Raw genomic sequence first — 20,337 nt, forward strand, 5'->3', positions numbered from 1 at the left:
ACGGCTGCACACAAGCTACTTCGCAACGGTAAGTCAGTCGTTTTTGGCTTCTGCTGATAAAATTTTACCATATCCTCAATATCCATTTTGTTTATTCGGGATATCACGAAAACGTCCCAGTTAAATTTACAGGCGGATTGATTAGGGCGCGGAGTTGCCGTATCCAAACCTCTACTAGTAGCAATCTGCCAGGAGAACATCAGTCACCTCTTCAGCTATTACTATACGTCCCTCCCGACCTTTTTATTCGATTTCGCCACATTCAGGCTTGGGGCAATAGATTGCAGTGAATCGACAACACACCTTTATAGTTAGACGAAAAACAAAACTCTCCGTTTCACAGCCCGGTCCAAGAAGCGTCATACATTGAGCTCTCCCTCCGCTAGAAACAAATGCTTTACGCATACCAGGCTTACTGCATCGACAAGAAAAGACCTTAGTATTTTTTGTACAAGCAACAGTCCCTACCAAGCAAACTTGAATTGAATCGTTCGCATGCATGTAGCTTTTTACGTTTGATACAAAATCTCGGGTGGCCGCATCAAACTATTACAGTTTACAGCCAATACCGTGCAGAAGAGGGGGTGGGGAGGGGGGGGGGGGGGGCTTAGGACAAAGAGGAAGAAAATCTGAATAGTCAATTTTATTTTGTATGGCTTCTTGAGGTGTATTTTGCGTTTCTTCAGTTAATAATGTATTCCCAAAGAGATCAGTGTCGCTCGCACTAAACTACAAAATACGTTTCTCACGGGAATGCTTCGTAGTTTTCAGTTTTCAAAGGAAGCTCTAATATGGTAAGCAGCTAATCTTGTATTTTTTGTCCTCTTAGTTGAGAATAATTACTCGTTGCTATACTCATAAAATGACATAGGGAAGGTTGAGATCGAACTCGAAGCTTGTTTGTTTCGTGTTTTGCCTGAGATGGAAATGAAGAAGAACACCATCAATCAAAACGTGCAAACCACATTACACAGGCCGCGAAGTTTTTCTCGCTATCGATCTGCTTTTTATTTTCTCTGTTTTTGTTAACTTTTTTTTTTTTACTCTTTTATCTTTGAACATAGCAGAGGTCATAAATGGCTTTATCAGTGTAAAGTTCACGTGCATACTACAATTTCTTTTTCGTAGTTTTTTGGTAGTTTTCGCTTGTGACGTCAGATGCTTTGAAACTAAAATAATTTTTGTGAACAACACGCTATATAAGCAATGTTACATACACGCCTCTTTGCAGTTTTTCTTGAGGAGAGTAAACGGCTATACACAGTCTGCTGCGCAACGGTAAGTTAGTCGTACTTATATTTTGTTTCAAGCATTGTATAATTTCGGCTTCCACTGTTAACAGTTACCATATCAATCTCGCTTATTCGGGATATCCCGAGAACCTCCTCATATAATTGTATGGCCTCGTGTTTATGGTCTCGATATCCCGAATCAAATGCTTTTCAGTGCCAGCACTGCTAGTACTCTGTTAGTGACCTGCTTTAGCTAATGCCTCATGTCCCTACCAACCGGGTATGGGCGAATACATTCAGGGTTGGATTGATAATCACTTTACGAAGGCGTTGATCATCTCCCACCCTTAAGTAGAACCTAACTCTATCGCAGAACGGGTCTCTTTCAGTTACGAAATGCTGTGCACATACTGGCCTCATTGTAAGAACGAAAACTAATACAAATTTGGCATGTTTTGTTCTAGCAACATCCCGAACCAATCAAACTCGAATTAAATCGTTCGCATAAAGCTTAATTTAGCACGGCAAAAATAAGTTCGATTTTCTTCGCATAATAACATAATTTGGGTGTCCACAACAAGTTAAACAAAACAATTTATACCCGCGCGTATTACGTTACCCTACTGGAAAAGGGAGGACCCAGGGAGGCACCGAAGATAACGAATAAACTCTGAACAGTGGTAGCAGTATTATGTTTGTTTTGTTTTGTTTTATTTCTTTGCTTGTTTGCATCTTTGTCTTTTTCTGGAGGAAGGAAGGTTTGGAGTAACCTTAATACTTTGACAGATAAAGGGTCGCTTGGCTACAGCATCAAACAACATTGGTCACAAAGAAATTATTCCAAGTGTTCTGGGGTTCCCTTATTGGTGAACATAGAAAAGGTCATAAACGGCCTTACGCAAAAATCACGTGCAGACAGCAATTTATTTTGTTGTTTCCACATATGACTTCAGATGCTGTGAAACTGAAATAGTTTTACGGATTAATAATTTGTGCTAGCAACAGAATTATTAACAGTAACACAAAACACCCTTCTACAGTTTTTCTTGAGGAGAACGGACGGCTATACAAAAGCTACTGCGCAACGGTAAGTCAGTCGTTGTTTTCGGCTTGTGCTAACAGAACTTTACCATGTTTTGTTTTATCGTGATATCTCCAAGACGTGCCGGTTCATTTTATGGCGAATTTGGTAAAGCGCAGAGTTCCCGTATCCAAACTTCTGCTAGTAGTAATTTGCCAAGGAGAAGATCACTGACCTCTTAGCTACAATCATGGACAAATGTTTTGGACCAAATTTGCACTTTGGCGCTTTTGCGCACACGCCAGACTCGAATACAACTTCACCTGTCTTATGTCGCCCCCCACCCCACATACCATGTTGAAAACTAGTAGCTGTAATTTCACCTGATTTTCAACATTGTATCGGATGGGGAGGGGGAACAACAACACGTTTTTAAAAGGATAGCGGCGCTTTCTTCAAACATCAGTTGTAAAACACGAATAATTAGTTACATTACATAAGTGTCCCAGGGACTTTTGTCCACGATTGTAATTAAGCTCCATCCGACTTGTTATTCGATTTCCCCACATTCAGGCTTCAGTTGATAGAGTGCAATAAATCAGGAACACACCTTTAAAGTTAGGAGAAAAACAAAACTGTCCATTTCCCTCCCCGGTCCAAGAAGAGCCATACACTGAGTCCTCTTTCCGCTAGAAACAAATGCTTTACGCACACCAGGCTTACTGTATAGGAACAAAAAGGCTTTGGTATTTTTTGTACAAGCAACAGTCCTTACTGATCAAACTCGAATTCAATCGTTCGCATGCATACAGCTTTTTACGTTTGATACAAATGTAACTCGGGTGGTGCATGAAACTAGACAACTTACACCCGATACCCTGCTGGAGGGGGTAGTGTGAACGCGCTTAATTAGAACAACGTGGAATAATATCTGAATAGTCAGTTTTATTTGGTGTGGCCTCTTTAGGTGTATTTTGTGTTTCTTCAGCTGATAATGTATTCCCTAAGAGATCAGTTCCGCTCGAACAAAAGTACAAAATACGTTTCTCACAGGCATGCTTCGTAATTTTCAGTTTTCAGAGGAAGCTCTACTATGGTAAGCAGCTAATCTTGTATTGTTTGTCCTCTCAGTTGACAATAATAACTCGTCAGTCCTGAAATAACATAAAGAATATTAAATTCGAACTCGAAGCTAGTTTGTTCCGTGATTTGCCTGCCTGTTACAATGGAAATGAAGAAGAATTCCATCGATCAAAACGTGCAAACTACATTACACAGGCAACGAAATTTTTCTTGCTATTGATCTGTTTTCTTTTTCTCTGTTTGTTATTTTATTTTTAATTTTAATTTTTGAACATAGCAGAGATCATAACTGGTTTTATCAGTGCAGAGTTCACGTGCATACGGCAATTTCTTTTTCGTATTTTTTTCTGTTTCCACTTATGACGTCAGATGCTTTGAAACTGAAATACTTTTGTGGAACCATAATTTATGCGAACAACACGCTATATTAACAATGTCACATAAACGCTACTCTGAAGTTTTTCTTGAGAAGAGCAATCGGCTGTAGACAGTCTGCTGCGCAACGGTAGGTTAGTCGTACTTATATTTTGTTTCAAGCAATGTATAATTTCGGCTTCCACTGTTAACAGTTAACATATCGATCTCGCTTATTCGGGATATCGCGAAAACCTCCTCATATCATTGTATGGCCTAGTGTTTATGGTCTCGATATCCCGAATCAAATGCTTTTGCCAGCACTAGTCTGCTAGCACGCTATTAGTGACCTGCTTTAGCTAATGCCTCATGCCCGTTCCAACCGGTTATGAGCGAATGCATAAAGGTTGAGACAAGACTGTAATGGATTAAGAACACGCATCTATGATAATCACTTTACAAAGACGTTGATTATCTGTCACCCCTAAACAGAACCTAACTCTATGTCACAGAACGGGTCTCTTTCAGTTACGGAATTCCGTACACATACTGACCCCACTCCGAGGACGAAAACTAATACAAATATGGCATGCTTTGTTCTAGTAACATCAAAAACCAGTCAAACTCGATTTAAATCGTTCGCATATAGCTTGATTTAGCCTCGGCAAAAATAAGTTCGATTTTCTTTGATTGATATTTTGGATGTCCACAACAAATCAAACAAAACAATTTATGGCCGTGCGCATCACGTTACCCTACCGGGGGAGGGAGGACACAGGAAGGCAACGAAGATAACGAACGAGTTTTGAACAGTAGTAGTAGTAGTAGTAACAGCAGCAGCAGCAGCAGCAGTAGTAGTATCAGTAGTAGCAGTAGTTTTTTTTTTTTGTTGTTTTGCATGTTTGTTCATTTGTATCTTTATTGTTTTTTTGTGGCCTCTAGAGGTGTATTTCGCGCTCGTAGGGCTAACGTGCGCTCCTTAGAAACTTTAGAGTTCACAGAGAAAATGCGATTTCCTGTTTTCTATATTATAATTCCGTATTCCATTATCACTCCAGAAGAGTCACACCTCGAAGAGGGCAAATTATCTTTCCACCAAAAACAAGGTATCTTTACCCCGTATCCCTTTTTAAACCCATATCCCGGATATTGGCAAACGCATGCTTGAAACGACCAACTGCTTCCTTGAAATTTGGTCTGTATATTTAGCAGAAAATGAAGATAGCAAAGGATGTAACACACATAAGAATTACTCTTTTGTTTTTCTAGTTTTCTTCCAGCAATTATTTGTCTGCCCTTATCTCCCCTCACTGTTATTTCAGTTTCTTGGTTGTAGTTTCACTTCAAGATAGTGTAACTAAACACCGTAAATTTACATCGTGCTTCAAAACATAAGCTTATAACACTGCCAGGAAAGTCAATATTGAATACTGTTAAATAATTTCCACTGGAAGAAATCTGCCTGGATAGCGTGACAATTGTTACTTGGGTTGCGAGCTCTAACAATGAATCACGCAAGAAAATATAGTCACGCGAATGAATGCTCGCTAGAAGTAACTCTTTCCGATATGTAATCTGGTTAACTTGTTCTTTGTTATTATTGAAACAGTTGCTCTTGTTGACGTGGTTTGATTTTGGATTCATCCTTTTGATCTGAACAGACAGGTGAGTGCTTATTAATTTAAAGTAGGAGAAGATCAATTAAAAGTTCTTTATAATTTGTGTGCAACAAGCAAAAATAGTCTATTGTGGACGTTACTGCATTCTCTACTCTACTCTAAACCTCAATTTTCGATTTCAAGCGCTTTTTCGAAAATCTTAAAAAAGGCTCGATAGATTTTTTTTAAAAGTCAACCATGCATGCCTGATAATGTTAACAATTTTCTTCCAAAGTTTTATTAGCATTGGTACACTAAAACACTTTAAATTTGTCAATGAAGTACGCGCTCGAACCCACGTTACAAAATCCCGATGTGTAATATTCAGATCTATGTGTAACATTCCTTGGTGATCTATACATTTCGTTGATGCATATTTTAAATAATAATTCGTTTTATACGTGACTTAATGTATTGACAATATTACTTGTGCGCATTTCAGCCCTTTTTCTCCTGAAAAAAATTACTCTTTTCCTTCCTGTTCTTTGTCACACGAAGTGGTGCTTTGGAATTCTTTGTAAACAGTCCTTTTGCTGGAATGGAAAGAAGGGCCAAAAGTCCCCTTTATCCGTATTTCAAAAAACATCCCGCAAATTTGCATTCAGGTGGTGTAGCGAAATGTATTGATCACGGGAGAATGTTACATACATTGTTTTTTTTTTTAATATGGGGATTTCGTGACGCAACTTTTTCGTGGATTCGAGCGCCTACTTCATCGACAGATTTAAACAAGTTCCAGTGTATCAATGCTAATGAAACTTTAGAATAAAACTGTTAATATTATTAGGCGTACAGGGTTAACTTTTTTAAAAAAAATCTATCGAACCCTTTTTAAGATTTTCGAAAAGGGGCTTAAAATCGAAAATTGTTCTAAATTTGTTATGGAAGTGACGTTGAGAAAAAGTCTCGTTCTAGAGATCAAGAAAATACAAACCAGCAAAACGTTCATGGCTTCAAAACAAAACTTCAAGACACATTTTGATGTCTTTTGGAGCAATTTCATTAAAATAGCTTTCTTCTCTCAGTCCATTTAATTTCATGAAACAAAAAGCATGTTTTGAAGTGTTTTCGCGATTTATTCGAAATCAAACATACAGAATTTTTTTTTATTCTTGCATATTCCCCTTGCCATACATCGTAATTTCAGAAATTGTAATCGGATTTTCTATAACAGATCTGGTTCGTACAAACTTCATGCTTTACCGATTTACATATTTTTGGTTTATGGTTTCCAGGGAAATATAGATTACCTTAAAAAATACATCATTTTTGAAGTTCAATCAAACTTCAATATTTTTCCAAAAACTGGTGTAATTTCCACATCGATCAGAGTAAGGGAAGGTTGGTCGAACGCCAATTGAAAATGCTTGGTATGATCCAGAAAAAAACTGTATCGAGCTACCTTAAAGCTCGACAAACTTCAAAAGAGCGGAAAAAAATGCCACGACTTATGCTGGAAGGTCCACGGCAGTAAACAGTCTTTCGTTTTGCGATCATATATAATATGCATAAATCATACAACCGAAACTTATCAGTTGAGTTATATAGTCTGTGAGGCAGAAATAATCACCTATTGTGTTTAATGCATGGTCAAGACCAAAATGAAAACAAAAACATACAACAAAGAACTTTGTCGGGCTTCATAATCATTTCAATCTACGTGTATTAATTATAGTCAACAACGCAACATGCTTTATGCTTTAAAAGGAATTTGATTTTGCCGTCATTATCTAACAAAAAAAGTAGAGATATCAAAAAGTGTTAAATACTTTATAACAAGTGTTTTAATTCCACTATTTAATTTGCATTTGTTTTTGTTCTTTAGTCTGTGTCACTTTTCACTTAATTTTGTCCGAGGATCGAGAGACTGAACACGGTAAGTAAACTTTCAGCTGTTGGTAATTGATACCGGTTCATCGACATATAACATGTATTTGTAAGCGATGTTTAATACTTTTAATTTACACTGAAAGAGATTTTTCATCAATCGCGTGACTGATTTTCTCCAGTTTTTGAGCGCTGTAAGTCACGCGCCCCGCGCGAAGAAATAAATCAAACGAATTACTGTTTGGAGGTGCCGTTGCGGAGTAATAATCTGCTCAACGTTTCCCTCTTTACAATTTTTACAGGAAAAACTATTGTTGTCGTAGCATATTGGATTTTGCTTCATTCCAGTGACTCAGTAAAAGTGGTGGGTGCAAATCAGTTTTAGCTTTGTTATTCATATTGGACTGAAATCATCACGTAAACTGTTCACAGTCGCTCTCACTTTCGACGGAAAAAACGAAGACTTTTGCGAGCTCGATTATTGGAAAAAACCGAAATTATTAAACAGTTGAATTATCACGGTCATTTGAACAAAGTAGGCAGAACTGGAAATAGCAGTCGCACACCAGATACATAGTTTTGATATATATTTGACAAAACATATAAATGTGACTGAGCTCGGCTATGTTCCGTGTATCTTTCTTTTACTGATCTGATGTAATCTGCTCCGCCACATTTTTATTAGTAGGCCAGAGCAGATATTTTAAAGGACATAATACTGATAAATTAATTGGGGATGAATAAAAAGTCAAAAAAACACCTGTGCATGAGAACTGAGTTGACGAAAAAGAGAAAACAGACTTTGACGGACACATTCTATAAAAGTCATAAATATATAAGGGACCGTTCATTTTTTATAAGGTAGGGGGGGCTGGTGGGATTTGGGGGGGGGGACCATGCGAAAAAAAATGGCTTTCGAGGGGGGGCCATCCCAAAAAAATAAGGGAAAAAGGGGGGGTCACGTGAAATATTTTAGTAAAACTTTAAAATGGCATAATGTTTGAATATCAAAAAAATTGCTATAGTATAAACATAGAAGGCAGGATATAAATTTATTACAAACTTTCCTTCTGCTTTAAAAAAACGTTTCGCGACAAAAAGCATTTGTAGCTACTGAAAAGAAGTATTTAACACTGTTATTTTCGAATGCAACTTTCACTGGCACTCATCTTCATCTCCGCTGTCGTCGAGTTCTTCGTCGCCGCTTGTGCTGCTATGGGAGTCTCTTTCACCAATGCTGCAAGAAGCAGCAATGCTTTCCGTCAGAGTGTACTCTTCAGGGTACATGAAGGTGTAAACATAATCTCTGACTTCCCGGTCAAGGTTGGTGGTGATTCTGCTTCTTGCAGCATTGGTGAAATAATTCCCTTCCAAAAGCTGTGCGATGTATGGCCCATCTCTTCTAAATATCGACGTGGCAACATCCTCAACTTTAAGACACTCTTCCGGGACGGCCGTTCTAGGAGGGTACACAAGGCATTGTGGAAGATCATTTCCTAGCGGGTTTCCAACACAGATTCCATAAACTCGTTGGACGTTGTTTTCAGTCCGCTTCCTCTTTCTTTCATTTGGCTTTCTGCGGTTTTCTTTTTTCCTTCTCCTTTTGTTGATGTGCTGTTTGAGTATGCCTTTGAATATGCTGTTATAATCGCTCTTCTTATTTTCTAGTGCTTCCATGTCCTGCGTGACCTTCGTCAACTTAGCTTCTGTACATTTGATCTGTTTTACATTAAAACTGTGGGCAAATTCTTCGCCCTGCTTTAAAGCAAGCCCATTGGACTGAAAGAGTGTGGAAAGAGAGCAGAAGAAAAGGCAACGTTAAGTAGGGAGGAGGATTATCCTTGGACTGAGTTGTGCGAAGATCTAACCAAGCTTAAAAAGCTCCGTGTTCCAGAACTAAACAAGTACTCAAACCACCACGGGCTGAAGCAGCATTTGAAAAGCAGCAAGAGTGAGAAAGTAAAGGCAATTGTAAGACATTCATGCTTGCAGCAGAAGAGTCCTCTCAGAGCTGGCCAGCCAACACTGAGAAATGCCAGGACATTGACACAAAATGACAACAGGGCAAGTGCTGACAGCAGTGAAATGGATGAAAGTGACAATGATGAGTATGACAGTAATGCCATTGACTCTCGGGGAGAAGATGACTCAAGTGACGTCATTCTTGCATTCATCAATTCAGATGAGGAAGATGCCAATGAGAGGCCAAATGCCACACGCTCAGGGCGAGCCATAACTAGGAGATCCGAAATTGACTTTTCTTTCTTTTGATTTGTTTTTTAAACAACAGCTCTCTGTCGTATAGAGATTGTAAATATTGTCTTCATAGTGAGCACAATAACGTGAAGTAGGGGGATAATAGAGAAATATTAAAAAAGTTGAAATCTAAATATTGTTTGTTCAATTCTTTTTTGGGGGGGAGGGGTCATCTCAAAAAATGACCGCTATAAGGGGGGTCCATGTGAAAAAATTGGTAAGCTGAGGGGGGGTCATGCGATTTTTAAATGGTGCTTCCCAAATCCCACCAGCCCCCCCCTCCCTCATAAAAAATGAACGGTCCCTAAGTAGAAACTAAGACTTCGCTGTTAATACACATGTTTTAATTTTGGTATTCGCGTTCATTTGGTTTTTGTTGTCTTTGATTTACTTGCTTTTGTAAAGGTTTCTCTTAACTAAATGGTAATGCTGTTTTCTCTCTATATCCCTTTTTCGGTAATGAATTGAATCTGCCTATTTTAAATATAACCCTCTGATTCCCTAAATTTGGTGATATCGGCTTTAGAAAAAAATCAATCAATACACGCGTGATATGTGGTTAATTGCGTTGTTGGAACTTGTCCTTGCTTATATAATGCGACTTCAAAACATTCCTCTGACTTTAAAATTGGACTTAAAAAAAATGAAGCTAAAAAAAAAGACTTGTAAGCAGCCTAAACCTTAACGGTGATTTCTGCGCGAAAAAATTAAAAAAAAAATAACAAATAAAATAAAGGCAAATGCAACTCTAACAAAAAAGAAAACATCTAAGAAACACATCCAATCTGAACACGAGAACACTGATGAAAATACGAGGCCGTTGGTTGAGTGCAGTTACAATCCTTTGCCTGTGCTCCCCTAAGACGAAACGTAAGTCCATGACAGGGCTATTCCGAGCTTTGAATTCGCCATTACCCACTTAGACAACCAGGTTGAAAGACGTACAAAAGTATATAATTACTCGAAATAGCTACAAATCTTGATTTGTGTTATCCGTGTAACAGGACCCATAGAAGAGGACGCTATGAACAATATAACAGACATTTTACAAGCCATCTCTATTGGCTTGGTTGTTGCTACTTTCCTTCTCAACACTGGTCGTGGTCTCAAAGCCATTGAGGTCTGCCAAGAATGTCTGATCTTCCTAAATAATGAAGCACTAAAATCGGGAGGAGAACTTTTCAATTTCATCAACATTTGCATCGATCAAATAATTTTCAGGGCGTATTGTCTTATCCCTGACTATACAAAAGCATTAATCCTAGGCAGGGAGCTCCTTGAAATTTACCACAAATGTAGAAATAAGGACAAGGAAGGGAATCTTACAATAGAATTGGCCAAAATATCCGAAGAGCAATATAGATACGTAGAAGCAAGAGGACTTTATGAGAAAGTCATAAAAACCATGAAAGAAATCGGCGATAAAGAAAATGAAGCATACACTACTGAAAAATTTGGAATTACGTCTTATTACCTCGGTGACTATGACAAAGCTCAAGAATATCTTGAGAAAGCACTTGCCATCAGATTACAAATTGGTGACAAGAAGGGAGAAGCAGCAGATTATGGAAACTTAGGAGCTGTGTTCCTATCTCTTGGTGAATATGAGAATGCTAAAGATTATCTTGAAAAAGCACTTGCCATCACATTACAAATTGGTGACAAGAAGGGAGAAGCAGCAGTTTACGGAAAGTTAGGAACTGTGTTTCAATCTCTTGGTGAATATGACAAAGCTAAAAAGTATCTTGAGAAAGCACTTGCCATCACATTACAAATTGGTGACAAAAATGGAGAGGCAGCAGATTACGGAAACTTAGGAACTGTGTTTCGATCTCTTGGTGAATATGACAAAGCTAAAGATTACCTTGAGAAAGCACTTGCCATCACATTACAAATTGGTGACAAGAAGGGAGAAGCAGCAGCTTACGGAAACTTAGGAACTGTGTTCCTATCTCTTGGTGAATATGACAAAGCTAAAGATTATCTTGAGAAAGCACTTGCCATCACAATACAAATTGGTGACAAGGATGGAGAAGCAGCAGATTACGGAAACTTAGGAACTGTGTTCCTATCTCTTGGTGAATATGAGAATGTTAAAGATTATCTTGAGAAAGCACTTGCCATCAGATTACAAATTGGTGACAAGAAGGGAGAAGCAGCAGCTTACGTAAACTTAGGAACTGTGTTCCGAGCTCTTGGTGAATATGACAAAGCTAAAAAATATCTTGAGAAAGCACTTGCCATGGGAATACAAATCGGCGACAAAGAGGGAGAAGCAGCAGATTACGGAAACTTAGGAACTGTGTTTCAATCTCTTGGTGAATATGACAAAGCTAAAGATTATCTTGAGAAAGCACTTGCCATCAGATTACAAATTGGTGACAAAAATGGAGAGGCAGCAGATTATGGAAACTTAGGAACTGTCTTCCTATCTCTTGGTGAATATGAGAATGCTAAAGATTATCTTGAGAAAGCACTTGCCATCAAATTACAAATTGGTGACAAGAAGGGAGAAGCAGCAGCTTATGGAAACTTAGGAACTGTGTTCCTATCTCTTGGTGAATATGACAAAGCTAAAAAATATCTTGAGAAAGCACTTGCCATGAGCATACAAATCGGCGACAAACAGGGGGAAGCAGCAGCTTACGGAAACTTAGGAACTGCCTTCCGATCTCTTGGTGAATATGAGAATGCTAAAGATTATCTTGAGAAAGCACTTGCCATCAGATTACAAATTGGTGACAAGAAGGGCGAAGCAGCAGATTACGGAAACTTAGGAGCGTTGTATCAATCTGTTGGTGAATATGTCATGGCTGAAGATTATATTGAGAGGGCACTGTCAATTACTCGAGACATCGAGGACTTATACAAAGAGTTTCAAATTCTTTGTCTTCTTACAGTGGTGAAGTTATGCCAATACAAGATCCAGGAAGCGTTTGACTGTCTTTTTCTAGGTATGAAAAAAAACGAATCTTTACGAAGTCTTTTAGGGGACAACGACGATTTTAAGGTGTCGTCTTCAGACGTTCGCGCTTTTCCCTACCGGAATCTTAGTGCATTCTTTTGTGTTTCGGGAAATCCGAACCATGCCCTCTATGTTTTAGAGCTGGCACGGGCTAGAGCGTTAGCAGACTTGATGGCAACTCAGTATTCTGTTGAAAGCCAAATCTCATCTGATCCGCAATCATGGATTGGTATTGAAAATATTATGAAAAAAGAAAGTAACTCTTCCTGTCTGTACATTTCTTATCACGATCATGATTTGTTTTTCTGGGTTCTCAAGACAAGTGGAATCATTCATTTCCGAAGAATAACAGTAGATGAGAACCTAGTTGGTACCAGACTAGGTGGTAAGTTAAATGATTTCTTCGCTAAAAGCCATCGAAGCTTTGGTATTTTAACCAAGAAAGATTGCGAAGATCGAACTTTAAATGACGCTCAGAGCCTTGCAGCATTGAGACTTATAGAGGAAGAAGATGAAGAAAGTGGAAACTCCGAATCGAGCGTTTCTTTGTACTACAGAATACTTATCAGTCCGCTAGCGGACCTACTTGAGGAGTCTGAGATCATTGTTGTTCCTGATCGCTCCTTAAACCAAGTCCCATTTTCAGCGTTTATGGATGAAGGCGGGAGGTATTTATCAGAAAAATTCAGAATCCGCATCGTTCCTTCTTTGACGACTCTCAAACTCATTCAGGACTGTCCTGCAGACTATCACAGTCAGACTGGGGCACTGGTAGTGGGGGATCCAGACGTCGGGTGGGTACGCTACAAAGGAACAATAATGTTCGTTTCTAGGTTACCCTGTGCAGGGAAAGAAGCAGCCATGATTGGACGACTGCTAGGTGTTCAACCTTTGTTAGGACAGCACGCAACAAAGCAGGCGGTACTTGAAAGGTTGCATTCAGTGAGTCTGATACATTTTGCAGCACATGGTAACACCGTAAGAGGAGAAATTGCTCTTTCTCATCTTAACTCTTCTAACATGATTCCAGAAGAAAAGGATTACCTATTGACAATGTCTGACATTGCTAAAGTTCAACTGCGAGCTAAACTGGTGGTACTTAGCTGTTCTCATAGTGCACGTGGACAGATTAGAGCCGAAGGGGTCATTGGGATCGCTCGAGCGTTCTTAGGATCTGGTGCACGGTCCATTTTGGTGGCTCTATGGGCCATAAGTGACGAAGCAACAGAGCAGCTAATGTGTCGTTTCTACGAGCATCTTTTTCGTGGGGACAATGCCAGTGAATCTCTTCAACAGGCCATGAAATGGATGAGAGGTAACGGCTTTGACAAGGTTTGCGACTGGGCACCATTTATGCTGATTGGAGATAACGTGACATTTGACTTTGGAAAATAAAGTAAGTTTTCTTAAATAAGAAAATATTGGAATTTCCTAGCTTAGGTAATAATCTTGAGCTCAACTGGCGTCATTTCATGCCAATGGGTGTCCAACCTTTGTTTTCCACTAAGAACGCCTTGCCAATAAAGCCGATGGAAACCGAGCGTGCAATTTTAAATGTTTTGACATAACCCAGTGGATGTTTTGTTAAACAAATATCGTTGTTTAAAGTAATTTATTGGCAGTTTTGTTTAGAATACCTTTCGACTGTAATCACAAAAATACTGGAGGCGCACTCTGATTGCCTATGTAGCCAATGATTTGAATTTTTTTTCCCAGTAGCCAGATCCTTCGCTAATAGCGAAGAGATTTCATATATCAGGCTGATATAAAGAATTAATATTTAACTTAAATTACGAATAAACTTCACGCAACCGACGGAAAGATCACACTTTGGCTATAGTGAGAATACCGTTTACCTGTTTTATATGGAGGAAATCGCTTTCAATTCTATTCGGTGAGGAAATTTGTTACAGAGAGACACTGATTCTTTATGTTTCTACTCTTGCAGGCTTGCTTTGCACCGGCGTTATACCCAGGGTCTGGCATTGAAATTCAAGATGGCGCCCAGCTGTGCCCTGAATACAGAGACAGTTTGAGTGAGAGGGACGATTTCATTTCTATCGGATCATGCAATATTTAGTTAATAAACCCCTTCAGGCGGCTGGTATGTCGGCTGATAATGTTGGCGGCTGAGAGATTGTCCCAAAAAAATCATATCAATTGTCACTATTTGGCCGAGAAGCGAAGCTTCGAGGGCAAATATGAAATTTTGAGGACAATCTCTCAGCCAAGGACATTATCAGCCGACATACCAGCAAGCCGGAAAGGGGTTGATTTATTTGATAACCCTCCCATTAATTTTCAGATCGCAATTAGACCGTTCGTAAACATGGTAAAAAAAGCCAGTGGTGATCTGATGGCGAATGCGTGTTGACGTAAGGAAGCAAGTACATTTGATTGGTTTAACTAGCTTTATTTCCACTTTGATTGGACCAAAACTTACCAAGCTGTCATGTGAAATTAACTCTCGTAACGCCCCTTAGATCAAAACCTCGAAAGCTCGGCGCTTTTGGTTCATATTTTTAACGTACTGTTCAAAAACTTGACTAGAGAGAAATTTGTTTGAGTCTCGGGAAAAATCAAATCATTTGAATTGTCACTGTGAGGACTGAAAACGAAATTACTTCCGTGAAACACAGAATGTGGAAATGTGGAGCACTTAAAGGATTTCCGTTGAAGGTGGACAGTTGGTAAACCTGCTAGTTTCGCTGTTGAGTTGCGGTCGAGGACGTTGCTGCCAAAGACGAAATAGCTTGAGGTGAAACAGCTGCAAGGCAAGGTTAATCGGGGTTTTGCTTTGTTATAAATCGATTGACGATCGCGGAAAACTCATATACTATTCAGGCCAAGCTGATTTGCTGCATAGAGAGCTTCGAGGTCTTCGCTGGAAATTTGTCGCAGAAATTGGTTGTGGAAGGAATCAATCCCTGTCGCGCAAGATCTTTCAGTGATGTATCTACAAGTTCGTTTGTTAACATACTTGAATGGAAAACAGCTTTCTTTGAGCGGTACAAGATAAAAATCTGTCCAGCACGGAACGAATGGCTTTCATAGTGTTGCGACTGTATCATGGTTTTCCTTTCACGTTTCTGGCATCTACGTAAAAACTTTTCAACATGGTTGACAGTTCTGCCTGCTCCATGTTTTCAAGTGCGACTGGAATTTTTCTCTCCTTCTTCCATGCCAAAGTTGCACGAGAACGGTTGCTCTAATTCATATAATCGCAGTGTATTAATTCTCTATTTCATAAAATGACTCAGTTTAAATTTGCGTAAGACTAAATTTTAAAAGTCTACTCGTAACTTTCTTCACCTTCAAAGACATTGACAGCATATTTTGTTGACTTTTTTGTACTTTCCGGAACAGCATTTGCGACCAGCATTTTTTAATAATGTAACTATCGCTAGACTCAACAGAACGAGTGTGGTTTTCTTCCATGTAAAATAAGAGAAGGAAAAGTCGAAACTCTTGTGCTGACTATGTTTCTATTTGACGGAGGCAATCGGAAGACAAATATCGACGCAAGCGGGGGTTATTGCGTGATAACTGTCCTGTGAGTGTTCACCACATGACGTAAAGCAACCAATAAAATCGCGCCAAAATTAATAGGTGGGCTATAATATTGCATAAGCACACGTAGTCCTCGGCTTTCTTGAAGGTTTGAGGATTTTTTAAAACCTGAGAATCTCTCCTCTGATGAGAGAGTTAATGAAGATAGTGAAAACTCTCCCTATGAGAGTTAATAGTTAATGAAGATAGTGAACACTTCAGGCGTAATCGAATCGTCGGATTTACAAATTGGCAGACAATATGATATTTGAAATGTAAACCACCTTTGCCTCTAATCAAATCCCGTCTAAACGGCTCAAAAAGACCCAGGAACACTGATAAATAACAGGGCGTTTATTCTACATGAACATAAATGATTTTGTTATTACTGATACAGTGTTCGGATCCTCTGTTCTTTGGGCGAGCAAGAAGATTCTCATGAACGCAAATCGAATGGGAGCTTTAAAATTGCCTACAGGCCAAAATGCAAGCTAGTTCTTTTGTTTTTAAAGCGGTGTTGCGGTGATCGCAACCCCGACGGTGTGCGATGTTTGTTTTTTTCACGCTACGGTGTTCAGTGAATTAAAGTTATTTGCGGCGCTGTGGATTCTTGTTTGACCTTCTTTAAGACCTAACTTGGTTAATCCATGCTAATTTATGACAAGCACGTCCCATTGTTTTTAACAAAATACAGATCAACACTGTCTGGTTAATCTTCAATATGCTTCAGCTGCCAAACCGAAGCCGATTTCATTAATACAAAACTTGACCTCTGCTGGACCGAGTTTATTACTGACTGCTTAGCCTTTTTTTAGCTGATTTACAGGCATTAGCAGTATCAATACGCAGGCAATGAAAAGCGCTGTGATGTGCTTATTTCGTGGAAAATTGTTAACGCCGCCCTAGACAATAGAAAGTTAACCAAGGTAAAAGTTCGATTTACCCTATGATCAGGCATGGTTTAGGTCGGTAACCAAGGTCGAGATAACAGACATATCTACGTGCGGTCGCATGTTATCTCGCACCCCGTGGTGTCCAGATTGCGTCAATCCTCCATAGGAAAAAAGATGGTGACTGGTACATTTACCCGTAACTCTTAGCAAACAAAAACCTTAACAACGTTCATAGAAACGTACAGAAACGTTATAAAATCTTCAAACCTAGGCTACTCAATGTCCTTAGCACAGGGAAAGCTATTGTAAAAATTTGGCTTTCTTTGTGCCTTATCGGCTGCTTTAGGTTCGCAAGGCATTGTGGTAAAATGTACAGCCGCCATCTTTTTTCCTACGGTGGATCTCATTCGATCACATTTTCGACGTTTGTTTTCATGGCAAAAAGGTAAGCCAAATTCGGACCAACCACTCGAGCAATATATACGAACGTACGTCTAGATAGTCTGAATTTCTCTTTCCACCATGCATTTTTCAACGAAATTTCCATGCAAAAGGGTTTCGAACCAGAATTGGTTGGCGAAGTCATCAACAGCACTTCCTCTCTCAGCCATTTCTGAACGTTGCGCGGTTTTGGAATTTGAGTCGCCTGGTTAGCGGGTTAAATGAATGAAAACAGAAGTTACATTTAACTAGGGAATCTTAACTACAGAATTTAAGTTTATCAAGGACCATTTGTTTATGATTTACGCAGCCGAAGCATGGCAGTAGAAGCTAGAGGGAGCTTAAAATAAACTGTTGTCTATTATAATTATCGCAAACGTGTTCGCGCCGTTAGATCGTGTAATCAGAATGATAGTTAATAATAGTTAGGGGAAAACTTCATTTCTCAAAGTATCATTGACTATGATGCGCCGTGCGACCAAGCCTCTAGCACGGAGCTTTGATTTCAGTTTTAGTGTTTAAGTAGCTGCAAGTGAAAGTTCAGTTACTTACACTGTTTCAATTACAATAATTTGTTGTCGCAAAAAACAAAACAACAACAAACGAACAGAAAACAAACCAGAAAAAAGAAGTATGTGGTGGCCAAAGAAGCAGACGCTTTCGAGTTGGCAACTAAACCAGCGAAATTAGTTTAGTAGTAAGTTAGTAAATTACATGATAAGGAATAAATAATAATAAATAATAAGTAACTAAATAGAAGTGTAAATAAAGTAGCTAATGCGAGTGCACACAGTATTCATGTCTCGCTAGCAAAGAGAGGCAGTGTACATTGTTTTTTGAATTGATAAAAAGACATGAATGTGTTTAATCTCAATTGTATTTTTCCCCAAAATTTACGGATTATCACTTTTTAATTTTTGTTCTTTAATTTTGGCTTACACCAACGGTCAAATCAGGGAAGCTCAGGACAGTGAAAAGTACTTTCTCCTAGCGAAACTAAAACCTCCATAATTTGTGTGCAACTTGGCCTTGTGGGACTCGATAACTAGTTCACTTCTTCGAGGACTCGAGGGAATCATTGAAAAAAAAGGGCGCGTCCTACACTCCGTGCCTTTATTCTATATCTCTCCCCTGTCTTCCCAGACGTGATCCACGTGAATATAGCAAATGCCTCATGGTTTTTTGTTTTTTGTTTTTTTTTTTTCATTTGCACTAAGAAAGAATAAAACTCCACAAAATAATACGACGGAGAGTCCCAAATTTATAGTCTTTATAAATAATACTTCTTGTTTTTTTCATTTGCAATATGTAACAAATAAAAAACCACTCGGTTTCTGTAGTCCTTTGAAAAACTCACACATTTTAGATCACTTTTCGCCACTATTTTACTATTTAAGAAATAAAAAACGTGTACCGTGTTTCTATCGAGTTATAGAAACACGAGTGGACGTTTGCAAGAACGAGAAATGCTGTGGGAACATGAGTCGCAGGCGAGCGTTTCCACAGCTTTTTCGAGTTCTCCCAAACTTTTACGATTGTTTCTATGACTCGATGGTAACACGGAGAACATGTTTTCGATTTCTTTTAGAAAACACCGGGACGAAAAAAAGGAAAACAACTTGTTAACGTTGATTATCAAAATATACATTCTCTTTGCTCGCGCCTTCATCACGTCAACAGCTCGTGCTAGGTCTGTGTTGCAATCGAGTAGTATAAATCTACTAGCTTTCTATCACGAATGCCGTTCACGAATGCCGTTCTCTGATTGGCTACGTTACTCACTACTACTCTATTCTGTGATAGATAGTGAGTAGCGTAGCAGTGTTTCCTTGTTAACAAAACGGCGGCCGCTTCTTCGCTTTTTCGAAATGTCTGCGAAGAGGAGTTAGGTTAAATTTTGAACGGCTAGTAGATTTATACCGAAACATTTAGATCATTCGCTCTCGCTTTCTATCGCGTGATAGTTGACTCGGGCTGCGCCTTCGTCAACTATCACGCGATAGAAATCTCGAGCTCATAATCTAATTATTCAATAAAAACACGATTTTTAACCAATGAGCGCGCGTATTTTCTTAGGACTGTTTTCCAATGAGCAATAGTTTGCGGACGGGGTCATTTTGATTGCAATGCAGTCACGATGATACGTTTGTATTTAATTTCGATCAAGTTTTGCTTTTCTTTGTTGTGTATTGTAATGTTCTTAAGCCGTTTCATATTTCACTTTAGTTGTTTGCTTGAGGGCCACTGATTTCTAACGGAGCTGTTATGTGTAGACTTAGGGTAAATAAAGTTTATTATTGCTTTTATTATCACACACTGTGGTCACTATCTCTTTTCGCATTGGCGAAGAATCCAAAGTTCAATCTTAAAGTATTCCATCATTAATATGATCTTCTCACGCAAAGAACAGATTAGTAAATGCATGCCTGGAAGGAATGCATGATTTTCAGGAGTGCGCGTGTGTTAGTAAATCTTGTAATTTTGTCTTGCATATATGACAAAAACCCAGAAAACACACGGAGGAAATGCGCGCAGGAACGCAAAATGTGCACAGAGCGTAACACACCAGAAAACGCGCTTTAACAGGGGTTCAAAATGCAGAGAAGAATGCACAGAACTAACGGACCAGAGGAGGCAATTAAGAAGTCTCGCCACACCCAACAAAACATGCAGAGGGTGTAGGAACTTTAATTCACGACGAAACGCACGATGGAATGCATTAGGCTCGCATTTTCCAACTGGACCTGGTTATGACAGGTTTAAATATTTGAAATGCTTCAAGGTTTGGAGTCGTCACGTCGCCTTTCTCAAGTGAACATTGAGCGTTGGTTGTCACCAGGTCTACAATGGCGGAGGTCACGTAAAAAAAATACATCGGTACAGGAACACGGTCTCGATTGAGGGTTAGGGCCTGGCACCGGATTTCAATCGCCTCCTTTATACTTGTTCCAATGTCAAGTCGAGATAGTGTTTCACAAATTGCCTGCGCGGACAGTCTTGTGATAAAGTTTGCTGTAGTATGACAAGAAACCGCGTGTTCTCAAGTGTCAAGTTTTGA

General features: G+C 39.1%; 1 protein-coding gene across 3 annotated transcripts; it reads left to right on the forward strand.

Annotated features, from left to right (window-relative positions):
- The first annotated feature begins 607 nt into the window (after positions 1-607).
- LOC149108074 (uncharacterized) lies at positions 608-19,593 on the forward strand. Of its 3 annotated transcripts, XM_089295573.1 has the most exons (7): positions 608-1,278; positions 2,273-2,319; positions 5,300-5,355; positions 7,174-7,224; positions 7,478-7,539; positions 10,436-13,792; positions 14,345-19,593. In XM_089295573.1, exon 6 carries the CDS (start codon positions 10,456-10,458, stop codon positions 13,789-13,791), a length of 3,336 nt encoding a protein of 1,111 aa, XP_089151699.1. In that variant the 5' UTR covers positions 608-1,278; positions 2,273-2,319; positions 5,300-5,355; positions 7,174-7,224; positions 7,478-7,539; positions 10,436-10,455; the 3' UTR covers position 13,792; positions 14,345-19,593. The 3 variants fall into 3 exon arrangements, 1 of the variants encoding a protein (XP_089151699.1); XR_016209002.1 differs by lacking the exons at positions 10,436-13,792; positions 14,345-19,593 and adding an exon at positions 8,844-9,180; XR_016209001.1 differs by lacking the exons at positions 7,478-7,539; positions 10,436-13,792; positions 14,345-19,593 and adding an exon at positions 8,844-9,180.
- The last annotated feature ends 744 nt before the right edge of the window (positions 19,594-20,337 follow it).

The sequence above is a fragment of the Orbicella faveolata genome, unplaced genomic scaffold (genome assembly GCF_042242905.1).
Source record: "Orbicella faveolata isolate gen_17 unplaced genomic scaffold, um_ofav_v1 contig_26, whole genome shotgun sequence".
Lineage (NCBI taxonomy): Eukaryota > Metazoa > Cnidaria > Anthozoa > Scleractinia > Merulinidae > Orbicella > Orbicella faveolata.

Bases quoted from the DNA above. Each gene is read 5' to 3' on its own strand.
- LOC149108074 (XM_089295573.1), top strand. From the start codon at position 10,456: ATGAACAATATAACAGACATTTTACAAGCCATCTCTATTGGCTTGGTT.